Here is a 15,132-nt window from a genome sequence, read left to right on the forward strand (position 1 = left end):
AGATCCGACAAAGATCCAAGCAAAGTGGATTACTAAAAATTACTTAAGATGGGATCGGCATGATGAAGTCGGCCCAATAAAGCTACAAAAAGTTATAAACAAAGTAATCCATATAGAGAGACCTGACAAGGCCCAAATGGATTACTAGAAATAACTTCGAGCAGACCGAGACGAAGAAGTCAGCCAACAGAAGGCATGCGCTATAAGGGACTTCAAGTCGGACCCAGAAAGCCATGACCTCAAAAGAATTAAGCTACAAGTATGAAAGTACCAAGGCAATCAAAAGAAGTCGGAAAACAAGATTCCAACATCCTGAAGATGCCTGAAAAATATTAAGCAAGCAATCAACAAGCAGGAACAAAGTTGCTACAATAAACAAAACCCAAGAGGCCACCTGAAGTCGACCTCAAGAGGCTTGTAAAACTACCTTTGATTTTTCAAAAAAAAAAAGTTGCTAAAAAAGCAACTAAAAGTATCCAGAAGTCAGAACCATAAACTACAAAATAAAAAGAGTTCAAAGCCCACAAGCCGGGCTATATACAAAACATCAGAAATAATTATAGAGGACCCAAAGACTTCCCAATAGCAGCATCCTGGGGTGAAGGAGGACGAGTCTGAAGGGGTACCGCATCTACCGTCCCATCATCCCAGTTTAGGATCTGGACGTCAGGATTAGACTCAGGTTGACCGGCTTCAGCTGCCGGAGTTGAGGAAGGCGAGGCAACAGAGACTTTGGCAGAAGCTGTAGGAGGAGGGTCGACATCATCATCATCATCATCAGGGTCATCAGGGACAATCTTACCATCTTTCACAATGTTGTCCAAGCTAAAAAGAGTAAGGTCAAGCTCGGGTGCAAGAACTCGAACTTGATCCTTCAAATTCTCATAAGCAGTATTTACACTGCCCACAAGATGACCTTGAAGCTCGGCATAGTCAGCTCGGACAGCCTCCAAACTCTCCCTGAGACCCATCATCTCCCTATAAGTTGTGACATAGCTTTCCTTATGCTTCAATGCCATATCCTCAGACAACATAGCAGAAGCCGCCAAGGCAATAGCCCGAGTCTTCTCACCCTCCAACTCTTTTTCCAACTTGGCCACTTTCACCTCGAGCTCCTCCTTCAAACCCTTGATCCGGTCGAACTCCAACTTGGCCTCCTCCATAAAGGCCTTTGTTGCATGGATAGAAAGATCTTGGGCAGTCCGATATAAAGCTGCTCCCACATGCGCCATCTTAATACTACTCCGAGTAATAAAATCCAAATGATGAAGAAGAGAAACATCGTCAGTAGGAATGATACCATAGGGACCAATTTGTTGATCAACAAACCCGACAGCATCGAAGTAAGGGGCATCCAGGTTGAAGGGCTCAACTGTCCTCTGTCTTTTTGGAGGAGGAGCGGCAGTAGGAGAAGAGGTAGCAGCAGAAGTCTGGGGAGGATCGATCACATGAACCCGTGGGGTAGGAATCATTCTCCTCGGTCTAGGAGAGCTCCGTATTGGCTGCTTTGGCAGAGCATGAGAGGATCCTTCCCCAGCCGCCTTGGCCGAGATATTCTGGGCAGCTGTAGCCTTCTTCGCCTTTTTAAAGGCTTTCATCGAATCATTATTCTTAGTCATCTCTGAAAAAAAAAAAATCAGCCAAAGAAGCAAGTTACAAACTGGAAAGAAAGGAAGCAAAGTAAAACAAAGCAAAATAAGTTGATCTATACCCAACACAGTTTGGATAAGGGAGGGGTCCCCCAAAAATCTCTTGGTATCGAGATGGGGAGGTTCCCCAAATATCTTCCAAAACAGTCACAAAAGCCTGCTCAACCTCATCAAGCATCTTCCACGAGTATCGAGACACCACAACATTCTTTTGCCAACACAAGGGGAAGGCAGGTTCATTATTCGATTCCAAGAAAAATGGTCGAGCTCCCTCAACAGCTCGGACCTTAAAAAAGTAATTCTTAAAGTCCCTAAAGGACTCATCATACATAGCAAACACTTTATGTCCTTGGGCAGATCGAAAAGAAATCCAAGAAGCTTTCTTTTTTGAAGAAACCCCGGGCTTAGTCAAAACAAAAAAGATAAAGAAAGAGAGTTTGAGAAGGGATGACGTCTAACTCTTGGCAAAGCAACTGAAAAATCTTGATAAAACCCCAAGAGTTCGGATGAAGCTGGGATGGAGCTACGTTGCAAGACCACAACAAATCAGTTTCAAAGCAAGTAAAAGGCAAAGTAATGTTCAGCTGGCTGAAAAAATAGTCATAAGCATAAAAGAAGGGAAGTTCCCCTTGGGTCAAAGCAGGAAAGCAAACCCTTTCATCGGAATCAGGCACTACCAATTCATAGTTCTTTTCCTGATCTCTATTTCTACAGATTCGGTGATGTTTTCTAAGCTCCGCACAGAACACAGCATTAACCACAGAGACACACATCAATACAAGGGAGTCCAGCCAGTCGGACATACCCTCAGGAACCTTAGAAGACGTCTCAACAATATTTTTGCGAGAAGACATGGCCAACTAGTCCTACAGCAAGAAAAAGAAAATGAATTACTAACGAAAGCAGCTCGGGCAAAATAAAAACAGCTCGGACAAACATGACTCAGAGCAATACAAACAGTAAAAGGAAAACCCCAAGACATATACCGAGGTCCAGGGGCATCCTTTGGAGGTAGGGATAGAGTAAGGACTCAGGAAAGAGTCTACAAGGCTACACCCCAACAAAACTCTCAGCAAAGAAAAATAATCCCCCTCCAAATAAGCGACGACACGAGAAGGAAATCAAAACAAGCCACCAGAAAATCGTTATCTTCTACAAAGTTTATCAGCAAAGAAAACTACCAACATGGCAAAAATCATCAAAGGAGTAATCTTTTTGAGGAAGCAAACAGATTTGTAAGCCTCAGTAACAACATGCAGTTCATATCAAAGAACACAAACTAGAAAGCAATAAACGGCACGCAGAAACCGTAAATGCAGAAGGACCATTTCAAAATAAAAAAGATACTCCCAGAGCAGTAACAAGCAGATGCACGACGATACAAAAGGTTCAAAATTTCCAACACAAATTCAAGCAAGATCAAAACTTTACCAAGAATATAACAATGCAAGCACAAAAGAAGAACGACAAAAGAAGTAAAAGAAAGAAGAACCAACCTGAAAGAGGAGGAAGCGCCGAAAAAGTTGAAGGCGAAGAGGCCGAAATCCAGAAAATGCCTTTCGAGCAAAGGAAGCTCCAGTAACCACCAATGATGCCACGAAAAGAAGCGTGAAAAATGGCTTAGGCAAAGAAAAATAAAGAAGGATGGAGTTACAGTGAGCAAAAGAGAAGAAGAAACGGAAGCCAAATCTTTAAGAAAAACTAAATTCAAAATGGAGAAAGGGGGAAAAACAGCAAAGAGAAGAATTAATGGGTTATTAAACCCTCGTACGTTCCCAAGGCAAAGAGACTCGCGTTTCAAAAGAATAAAGGAACGCTTGTTTCAAAAAAAAATTAAAAGAAAGAAAAAACGCTCCATATTCAAAGGGAAACTTTACAAAGAAGAAAGTCGACAAGTGCTCGAGCTCGGCTTCACCAGAGAAGGATTGAAGTCCTAAAACTAAGGACTCAACCTCAAAAGGAAGACCGTACTCGAGTAGGGGCACTGTTCACACCCTAGGTCGAGATGTCCGACCCAGGATGATCAACAACAAAGCGACCGACCTGTCCAAGTCCGGAATCCCCGATCTCTTCTTAAAGAGGTCAGCCAAATCGACAATAGAGGCCCAAAGAAGGCCCAAATAAAGGAACTCGACCCAAATCCAAAGGCTACCCAGGCCTAGAAGGATAAGGGCGGTTCCCTTAAAGATAAAGATGACTTCACTCAAAGATAAGATAAGATAACTATCTTATCTCCAGAAAGGTCATTCCACACTATTATAAATACACTGGAGCACCCAGGTATAACTCATACTCTGATTCTACTAAAAATCTGCTCAATATCCTTGCTAACTTAAGCATCGGAGTTCATTGCAGGTACCACCACCCTCCGGTGACGAAGGATCAGCACCACCCACAAGTCGGACACATTAGCGCCAACCATCACAGAAGATCTTGTCCGAGATCGACCTACAGTTTCAGGTAACCCTCGGAATAGAACCTAAAGCAGAGGTTGAGATATTAACTGTTAATAGGACCCCAGTCAAGCATAGAACCAAATAGTGTGTTAGGAGAACCCCAATACTAAAGAAGAAGAGAAAGAGACCAGTGAAATTGAGTGAGACTGTAGGAGGTGTGCCTGGACCAGATGCTCAAACAGAGGATGATGTGGTAGACAAAGATTTCCATCCTACGACAAGAAACACACAACAACCAGATTTACCCACCCATTCACCAAAGGTAACCTTCGATGAGGCACCAAGGATCATTCAGCTCCCAAAAGCACCCACTGAACCCAACTTACCGCCGTATCAACAGCTGGAGAAGTCTCCTCCATACCCTGAACCACCAAATCTGTCAGCTGCAAGTGAAGAAATTGGACAACAAATTCCAGTTTCTGCGGAGTCAGTGGCTCCCATTATTGATAAAGGGCCTACAGAATCTATTGAGGTTTTCACACAGTACATCCCACAGCCTTTCCAAGAACCAGAGTCTCAGGAACAGTCCATTCAAAATGAAAAGGAAGCACCCGGTAGTGGTAGTCAACCCAGCAGTTCACAGCCTGAAACAGATAGAAATCCAGATGTGGGTGGTGGTAGTCAAAAGAAGAGGAAGAGACGATCAACAGTCAGGCCTCCACCGTCAAGGGAAACATTCATACCTAACCCGGATCCAAACAAGCATCTTTCATTTTTTATACCTGTCGAGGGTGAAGATATGTCGGAGGCAAGTGCAGGGATGCATTGTTACGAGTCGGAGGAGCTGGATTCTGTTGCAAGTGAGGATGAGGATAGTCAGCAGGCAGCATTTTCTCAAGCGAATCCAGATGCTCCAGTAAAGGAAGTAAGGTTGGAGCTTGGCATGGAGTTTGAAAATTTGGACCATTTCAAGAAGGTAGTTAGGAAGTTCAACATCAACATAGGGCGAAGCATATTCTTTCCAAGAGTGGATTCAACTAGGTGCAAGGCCATATGTTATGAGGAGAGTTGTCCGTGGCAGATATACTGTGCAAAACGGTCGTTTCGATTAAGCTTTCAGGTGAAGACGTTTGTGAATGAACACAAGTTCTGATTATTTTACAACTGCATTTTACAAGTTCTGTTTAATCAAATCACTCATTTATGTCTACTATTGTAGGAGACCACCCCAGTTTCTCAATCCGTTCCTAATCCAGTGAGGTCTCCTTCAACTAGGCCACCAACTGCAAAAAAGCCACCAAGGAAGAAGAAGAATCTGTGAAGAACACCATCAACTACTCAGCAACCACAATCTGTTCCAGCAACACCAAGTACTACTAGTCCATCAACCCCGGCCTCTGATGTACCACCCACTGTGACACCTCAAATCATGCAAGCTGCCTCCCAGGGCACTACTTCCAGGTTATAGAGTTCATGCCAACTCCCACAGTGAGAAGATCAAGCTCAAGTAGGTGGTCGCAGCCTACCTTCCGTCCACCACGAAAAAAGGGGTCAACAACTGCACATTTGAAGGAAGGGTCAAGCGGAAGCAGCAACTCCACTCCAATTCCATGAATCAAGAGTCTTTATGTTATGTTTTTTTTTGTACTTTTCATGCCAGTTTATCTTACAATTGTTGGATATGTCACATAATATACCTTGAATTGCTTATGTTTTGATTTTCGGTATGGGTGCATACTCGTAGTTGATAACTCATACCGATAACTTGAACAATTTAGTAACTCAATTTCTACGTACTTATGACGTTATTTTGCCTGTATTTCATGTTATTTTGGAGCAGAAAGTAAACAAGACTTGCAACTAGTAATACATAACTTCAGCAAGTTATATATCTTATAAGACTTTATTTGACATTTTTTGGACTCCAGATGTCTACAAATGATAGATTCAGAATTGATCATGGGTATTTTTGTCAATAACTAACACTAACAACTACTAAGGCTCAAAACCTCATGCGAATCAGATACAAAGTGCAGACAACATTACATACCACCACCATTGACATAATCACAAGCCAAAACCTAAGTTTACTAACTTCAACTTCAAACCTCCCTAACATCATGAGCATCTTCACTTCAGCCTCAGCCTCATTAATGTTTTCCTGCATCTTTCTTTCTGACATTGCTCTCCTCAAACCCTCCCACTACCCTTCGATTTCGTCTACCCATGCAAAGAAGTTGCAGTCCGAGTTCTATCCATGGCAGAAAAACTAAAATTAGATACACATTCAACTCACACAGAACAGGGTGTACAACGGGTTACCTTCCAATTGGGACAACGGACGAACCACCTCCCAGGATTCATCGCCGTCCCTGACTGTAACAGCGTCACCCCCAACCCACAGAAACATCTGCCATTGAACTTCCTATCATGCACCCGCTTTGATATTGAGCTTCTAGAAACACTACCAGTGCCATTCGAAGGTGGAGTAAAGAGTCTTCGCCTCGACATTGGTATAATTTCGAAGATTTTTGTGAATCTAGGGTTAGGGTTCGTGTTTCGGATGGAACTAGGTTTGAATTTGGAAAATTTTGGGGTTGAGGATACATTATAACGATCACACAGCTCAGCAATCCACGTGTGAAGCCTCTCAAGCCATGTCACGCCGTGAAATGCCACGTACGTAGCGTTACTAACGGAGTCAATGCCGGAATAAGGCTTGGTTAGTTTCGTCCCACGGATGCCACGATTGATGGTTACATTTGGTAGTTTATTTCTTTAGTGGGTAGATTTGTCAGCGTTTTCAACTTCTATGGGTAGAAATGGTACTTTACTCCAGAAAATATAACGAAAGATGGAATACCAACCTTGACTAAACGAGAAAACAACAGCACACATGCACAACAAAACACACGAACGTTCCAAGAACCTTCAAAGCACGAACGAAAAATCCCAAGTAGAAATTTAGGATAGAAAAAATTTTAAAAGAAAATTTATGACATGCACGGTTATCAAAGTAACAGTAGAGAAACGTGCAAATGATTGTGAAAAGACGCAACACTTCAAGTTCATAAAAACACGTCGAGTATCCGACTTAACCCCTAGAAAGGTGGTATGCCCGACGTAATGAACCCACACCGTGAAAGGTCATGTCTGACCTACAAATGCTTGAGTCTGACCTAATGAATGAAGCTCAGTCTCAAGTAGGAACAATGTTCATACCTTGACCCAAAAACACAGCCAGGCCTAAAATGAATAAAGCTCAATTAAGAGATACGTACTCGACTTCATAGATGTTGGACACGTCATCATGGGTCTAGCCTTACTTATCTAAATAAGTAACTGACTCCTAAGATATCTCCTAATAATCTAATCTAGAAGGGAGATTTCACTAACTTTCCTAACAAAAGGGAATGGATATCCCCCATCAAAAGGTGGAACTACTCTAAAAGGTAGTTATCAATTCTACTATAAATGTACTGACACTCTCAGGTATATTCAGGATCCAATCTGCTAAAAAATTGGTTAAAATTCTTGCTATCTTAAACATCGGAGTCCCTTACAGGTACCACTTCTATCTCCTCACGAGAAACTCGAATAGTGACATCTCGGACAATAAAAAAAAAAGTACAATTTTTTTTTAATATATTAAAAATATAGTTAATTAAAAGCTTAACTTTAATTTTTTAACTAATCATATTATACAAATAATAATAAGACCAATTCATATTTAGTTAATATCCATTGAATTTGGTTCGATAAACTTCAAAATATTGAGAACTAATATTCGATTACAGTACTCAAAAATTAATGTTCGTTATTAAAATAATGTTCATTCCTAAAATATTTAGGCTAAAAATATCAAAATTATCCTATGAAATGATACTCCACTCCGTGGTTTCATAATAATAGAGATGGATCAAATAAATTTTTTTTCTCACGTGAAGTAGTTTGCCTATTATAAAAATATCAAAATAAGTACTGTTTTTGTGTTTAAAATTTAAAGTTAAAATTAAAATTGTCTCTAATTTTTTTTTATTTAAAATAGTTCTAACTTTAACACTATATTTTAAATTAAAATCATTTTTTTTATTTTTTGAACAAAAATACTTTTATATTTATATTTGATTTAATTTTAACTCCACTCTCACTGCTGCCATCTTTTCCTTCTTATTCCCATCAACTAGCAACTATTTTTTTTTATAATTATTTATTTTATTTATTATCAACAATAACACATTATTCAAATTCAAAAATTCATCATCAACAACAATACAATATTTAAATTTAAGAATAATATCACTAATAATATTATTCATTGCAATTCAATCATTAAACTCAATAACATCATAGTAATTTATATTGTTTTTTAAAATTAAGAGAAAAAGAAGAAAATAGGACAGAGAGAGATAAGAGAGATACAGTAAACTCAAAGGGAGAGAGAATAAGAAGAAAAAAGATGAAGAAAAAGAAGAAAGAGATTGAAAAGAGTTCGAGCTCGTCGGAAAGGAAAAGAAGAAGAGATCTAAGATTTATTTCTCCTCCACTTCTTTCGCTACTATCACCGTTGTTGCTGCTTTTTGAAACTGCCGCTGAGAAAGAAAATCTAAAACCGTCATTGTTATTGTTCCTACTTCTTCTCTCTGTTTCCTGCGTTGACGGTGACAATAGCACTTAATCCTGCTGGTGCCGTTTCTTCTTCTCCTCTTCTCTTATTCTCGACGATGGCAACGGTGGCACTCTTTGTGTTGATCCTACTCCCTTCTCTCTATTTACTTCTCCTTTTTTTTCATCTGAATATGTGTGTGAGAGTGAGAAGAAGAGTATAAAGATTAATTTGATTAGGTTGATAAAAATGAAGATAGGATTAGAGATAAAAAAATGAAAAAGATAGAATTAGTGAGATAAGGATAAAATAGTTAAAATGATGATTTTAAAAATAATTTTAATGTCAAAAAATATTTTAAATAAAAAAAACGTTAAAAATAATTTTAATTTTAACTCCAAATTTTAAAGAACAAAATAATACTTACCACTAAAAATATCAACAAAATAGCTTAATTTTAATTTAGCTTACTACTCAATCCACTCTAAAGAGCTACATTGTGTCAATTTTTACCTACAAGGCTACAACTTCTGAATGGTAAAAAAAAAAAAAAAAGAGTAAACTACCATTTCTACCCACGAAAGTTGAAAACGCTGACACATCTACCCATAGAAGAAGAAAATTACCATTTGTACCCATAAAACATGAATTTCGCATAACAAAAATATTCAAACACTAAAAAATTATCTAAAAACCCCAAAATACCCTTATCATTACCACTGCTACCATCATCCCCCATCTCTCTCTTTGCATCACATGAACATTCTCCGATCTAACCTCCATTTTTCTGCCACAAACCACCTCTGCCACAAACCACCTCATTGCCACTCCTTCATCACCATAACCTTCACCTTTGGAGGAATCAAAATCAACCCAGAGAGAAATTTGAAATGGATGACGATGGGTGAGAGTCAAAATTGGATCTTGGTTTCAGCTGAATCTGAAGTTGTTTGAGGGAACAAAACATTGAAAAGGGTGTCATGGAGAAAGCTAATAAAAATAGGGCGAAAAAGAACACAGATCCAAGGTGAGAAGAGAGTGAGGAGAGATGATCAAATCTGAACAATCAAACACAGAAGCCTCATGTATTTGGATTCACTTTTTCTGGGAGAAAAGAAAAATGGTGAAAGAGATAGAAAGAGAGAGAGAGAGAGCTCACCGCGATTTTGGTTCGCAAAGGGGACCGCGGTGGTGGCAGCTGGCGCGGTGGCCCGTCAGGGGCACTAGTTCAGTGATGAGGAGAAGGTAGCCCTGGTAGGTGAGGGTGGTCGGCGGTGAAAAGAGGAGAAGGGGGCACTGCGGCTCTAGGGTTGCTAGCGGCGGCGAAGCAGGGGCGGGGTGGGTGCGAAGGTCCTCTGGTCGGCAAGAGCGAGACAGGGAAGGAGAGAAGGAGGGGTGGTCACTGACACTGACACGGAGGTCCTCGACGTTGCTAGCGGAGAAGGGTGAACAATGATGAGGAGGGTGAGACGGTGGTTTGTGGTTGATGTTGGGATTGGGTGGCTGAGAACATTGAGAGAGAGAGGAGGGAGGAAGGAGATGATAGTGTGGAGAGAAGAGTAATTTAGGGATTTTAGATAATTTTTTAGGATTTGGATAATTTTGCCTGTAAAAAACATTTTTTTATGGATACAAATGGTAATTTTTTTTTCTATAGGTAGATATGTTAGCGTTTTCAACTTTCGTGGGTACAAATGGTAGTTTACTCACAAAAAAAAAATACAAGAAGACATTTATTACTTATAAATTCAAACCATGTTAGATCCTCAGCTATAGAAGCATTTTGACTTTCACATCCTAGCATTGGCCTGCCTTCTAATATTTCAATGAGATACCTAATTTAGTTTAATTTAATTCACTAATATATACAAGGTTAATGGGTGAATGCTAGCCTACTCCTGCCAAGTTGAGAACTAACAGTCCTTGTATTTGATGTTGATGGTTTGCTGTATCACCTAGCTCACTGACGCGTGGCTTGTCCGTGTCATATGTGGCATCTTCACATAATGATGGTACTGGCCACTTTTGAGGTAATTAATTTTGTGACACATGAGTAGGGGTGTAATCGGTTCGGTTTGGTTCGGTTTTGGACCGAAAACCAACCGAACCGACCTGATCGGTTGAACGTTAATATCAACCATTCGGTTGGCTGCTTTCTGGATAACCGAACCGAACCGAACCGAACCAACAGCGGTTTGGTTCGGTCGGTTTTTTCGGTTTTTTTATACCTAATAAACAGAATTTAAAATATCATAAAATAAAGTTTAAAACCTTCAATAAACCAGAATTACAAGAGTATATCACATTCAAATCCAATACAAATTCAACTTAATTAAATATAAAACAAAGGCAATTAAAAATGTCTAGCAAAACAACAAAAATAAACACACTTTAAACCACAACAGTCACTTTAAAACAAATAAAAACCAAACAGCCAATCAACCACCATGCTTAATTTGAATCCACACCAGACTCATCCTCATCTTCTCCGGTTGGTGCAATTTCTACAAAAATAAAACAAGAAAATCAATATAGATTATAAATATAATATAGATTATAGATTATAAACATAAACCATGAAAGGAATTACAAATTTCTTTTTTGCATACCTAATTCAAGTTTCTCAAACTCTTCAATAAGCTCCTCAAAATCAGTTGTCATTGGAGAAGCACGAAGCCAATTTTGTGTGCATATCAATGCCTCAACTGTCTTTGGAGTTAAAGAACTCCTATAGTTGTTAAGCACTCTTCCACCAGTGCTAAAAGCTGATTCTGAAGCAACAGTTGAGACCGGCATTGCTAGGACATCTCTAGCTATTTGGGATAAGATAGGATACTTGCTAGAATTTACCTTCCACCAATTCAATATGTCAAAAGTATTTTGATCACCAGGCTTCTCTAAACCATCCATCAAATACAAATCCACCTCATTCTTGTTGATGATCTCATGAAAATGCACCTCCTTAAAAAAATCACCAGCCATATCGCCATCAGGTACTCCCACATCTGATGCACCATCCATTGTTGTTGAAGTAAAAGATCTTCCCCCATTATTTGCATTCATATAGCATTCAAACATCTTGGAGAAGGTTTCTTTCACTTTTGCACCCAAAAAATCAGCATCATCCTTATCATATAGCTTTTCAAAGCTAAAGTTAACAAACTTCAACTTGTATCTAGGATCAAGAATCACAGCAACAAAAATCATCATGTTGATATTTTTAATGTTACCCCAGTACTTGTCATACTTAAGCTTCATCCTCTCAGCCATACTCCCAAGTAATGGATCTCGACTACCACAAGAAGCTTTGAACACACGCAAAATCTTACAAAACTCATGAAAATATTGAGAAGAAGTCACAAGCAAACTACCAGACACACTCTTTGTAACATCATGAAAAATTTTCAGGAATTCCATAAAGTGTTTTGCATTATCCCAATCAATATTCCTCGGAATACCACCTTGCATTAGAGCATATTCTGTATCTCTCTCCCCTAGCCTCTTGAACGCCTTTTGAAACTTCAAACCACTTTCAAGCATGGTGTATGTAGAGTTCCATCTAGTGGGAACATCGAGTTGGACAGTACACTTGTCTTGTATCCTAGCTTCCTTAATGAAATTTTTGAACCTATTCATACGACTAGGGGAAGCACGCACATATCTAATAGCATTTCTTATCTTGCTAATAGATTCATGCATCTCTTTCAATCCATCATTAACAACAAGATTAAGAATATGTGCACAACACCTAACATGCAAATGCTCTCCTTTCAAAGGATGTAAATTCCAATCCTCCATTCTAGTTCTTAGGTAAGATATTGCAGTGTCATTAGAACTAGCGTTATCAACAGTAATTGTGAACACTCTAGATATCCCCCACCCCAAAAGACATCTCTCAATCTTTCTACCAATTGTTTCTCCCTTGTGGTTTTTAATAAGACAAAAATTAATAATCCTCTTTTGCAATTTCCAATCATGATCAATGTAATGAGCAGTGAGACACATATAATTCAGATTTTGCACAGAAGTCCAACAATCAGTAGTTAAACAAACAGATTGATTCGGTTGCTTGAACACAGTTTTCAACCTATTCTTCTCACTAATATAGAGATTCCAACAGTCCTTAGCAACAGTAATCCTTCCCGGAAGTGAAAATCTAGGCTGCACAATACTCATATAGAATCTAAATCCCTCCCCCTCAACAAACTTGAATGGTAGCTCATCAACAATTATCATCCTAGCAAGGGCTTTTCTACACATTTCAGCATCAAAAGTAACTGCAGTAAATACCCCTTCACCCTCTTTTTTTTGTTGGAAGGTAAGGATTGTTTGACTAGGGTCACCCGACTCCCTAGGAAATTTTTTACATTGGTTCAACAAATGATAACGCATATTAGTTGTACCATTTCTATGAGAGTCACATGCATATGATGCACCACACCAATTACATTTAGCCCTAGGATGTGATGGCTTGGACTTAGGATCCCTTGTAAAGTGTTCCCAAGTCCAAGATCTAGGTCTAGAAGGTTTTCTGTTACCTTCATTAGTTTCATCCTTGCTATCCTCTTCATCAGTTTCCACAGTACTTGGAGATGGATTTGTTGGAGTTGCTCCCGGAGTTGCACCCACATTAGTTGAATGAACCTTCCTCTTCTTTGATCTAGGATGGGGCGGGGGTTCGGTAAGCACGCCGCTGTCCGTTGAAGAATGTACCGCGGACTCAACAATTTCACCCCCAACTTCAGGCGTCCGCTCACTGGGCACCTCATTGCTTGTTGACTGCATATATATATAAACAGAACAATGAAAAATTAAGGTTTTTAATTCATGAACAGCACCAAAAGTATTGTTTCCAGCAACAAAACAAGCATCATTAACAGCTCTAACAGTCCACCAAAATAAGCATAATTAACAGCTCAAACAGTCCACCAAACTACACATTCAAGATGCATTATACTCAACATAACAAAGGAAGAATTTCACATATAAGTATAACCATCATTTATTATTTATTTTTCTATTTATTTCATAAGAAATATAATGAATTAACAGTAGCTCTCCTAGTAGGCTGCATCAGCATCATCGTAATTATTATTCAAACGCGTCCTAAAAGAACCCAAATTTTTCTGACATGGATCATAGGTGGAAGCACATACATAAAGTAGTTTAGTTAGCTGTATGAGGAGGCAATTTGTCAAGCCATTATTTAATGTTACACTTACACTTAAACATAAGTGGGATGATGACAAAGCAAGGGGTTTATGTATGTCATGCCATTAATTTTAAGCAAATGGATCATTTTAATTTAGCTAAACTACAGCTTGTGGTCTCAAATGGAACATAATAATGGAAACGTTCAAAATTAATTGGGGCATGTGCTATGTAGACAAGCCAGGAAATTCTAGATTAGTACTGCTTCAGGACACTACTGCATTCCTCAGATACCAAAAGTCCAAGATTAAGGTTAATCATAACATGTACTAGATTCTCTTGATTAATTAATCATAAATTGTTACAAGTTACAATTTTTTTCTATCAATTGGAAGTGTAATAAATAAATCTTTTTTTTCCCTATAGTTTATGAAATATATATTTAGAATCAATTATAGGCTTCAATAATAAAATTAAAGAAACATGTACCTTGACATCAAATACATCATCACATTTGGAGTCAAACATGATCTTAGTTAACGGCATTGAATGGCACAGGGGAATTAAAGAATCAATTTCCTTTTTCTTGAAGTAACCTTGCTTCAGGTTATTATTGACACTAATTAGAATAAGGTCTCCTATGCACCCAAAAACCAAAAAGAAATACTATCATGTGCCAAAGAACATAAGATTCTATGCAGTTTGTCCCAAACAAGATATATAATAGACCTTCTATCAAAATTGGGAATGAGTGAAGCTAGTCTAATGCCTATTTCAATGATTTCATCCCTAAAATTACTATCAAGTATCAACTGCCACTTTTAGCCAGTTCATGCACTCACCACTAAAGCTGAATTCTAAAGCTTGACAGCTGGTGAAGCAGCGATCACATGGGTTTAGAATCTACTTCAAAAATTAAACATCAAACTTCATATTACCTCACAAGCAATGTATTCAATGAATGTCTCTATTTTTCATCCAGGAAAAAAATTAAAATAAAAAAATAAAGCGATGCATTATCCTGTGAGTTCTTGATGCAGCCAATACAAACAGAATTTCTAGCTACAGAATTTCTAAAAAACATAACCACAAAAGCACAAACAGAATTTCTAAAAAACATAACCACAAACAGAATTTGTAAAAACAATTGTTCAGGTTAAATCAAGCACAGTATCACTAAACAGAATCTCTAAAAATAATTGTTCAGAATTTCTAACCTCCGAAGAAGACATTGTGGAGTTGCTTTCTGCAGGAGATGGCTTGGTGATAGGAGTGCTGCTCGGCGGTCGAGTTGGACTGCGACGGCCACTGGAATCTTGCTTGGCGACTG

General features: G+C 38.8%; 2 protein-coding genes across 2 annotated transcripts; both read right to left on the reverse strand.

The window, feature by feature from the left end:
* Positions 1-557: 557 nt before the first annotated feature.
* On the reverse strand, positions 558-1,619 carry LOC148553774 (uncharacterized). The gene is made up of 2 exons (XM_088494883.1): positions 1,073-1,619; positions 558-742 (listed from the first exon to the last, which is right to left on the reverse strand). Exons 1-2 carry the CDS (start codon positions 1,617-1,619, stop codon positions 558-560), a joined length of 732 nt encoding a protein of 243 aa, XP_088351009.1.
* Positions 1,620-11,102: 9,483 nt separating this feature from the next.
* Positions 11,103-15,132, reverse strand: LOC110265112 (zinc finger BED domain-containing protein RICESLEEPER 2-like). Its single transcript, XM_021107892.2, has 3 exons — positions 15,020-15,132; positions 11,261-13,430; positions 11,103-11,155 (listed from the first exon to the last, which is right to left on the reverse strand). Exons 1-3 carry the CDS (start codon positions 15,032-15,034, stop codon positions 11,103-11,105), a joined length of 2,238 nt encoding a protein of 745 aa, XP_020963551.2. The 5' UTR covers positions 15,035-15,132.

This window comes from Arachis ipaensis, chromosome B7 (assembly GCF_059453495.1).
Source record: "Arachis ipaensis isolate K30076 ecotype BB chromosome B7, ASM5945349v1, whole genome shotgun sequence".
NCBI lineage: Eukaryota > Viridiplantae > Streptophyta > Magnoliopsida > Fabales > Fabaceae > Arachis > Arachis ipaensis.

Bases quoted from the DNA above. Each gene is read 5' to 3' on its own strand.
- LOC148553774 (XM_088494883.1), bottom strand. From the start codon at position 1,619: ATGACTAAGAATAATGATTCGATGAAAGCCTTTAAAAAGGCGAAGAAG. The intron at 743-1,072 runs GTGAGAAGACTC...CTCCTCCTACAG, and splicing joins GTTGGAAAAAGAGTTGGAGG to CTTCTGCCAAAGTCTCTGTT.
- LOC110265112 (XM_021107892.2), bottom strand. The intron at 11,156-11,260 runs GTATGCAAAAAA...TTATTTTTGTAG, and splicing joins GTTTGAGAAACTTGAATTAG to AAATTGCACCAACCGGAGAA.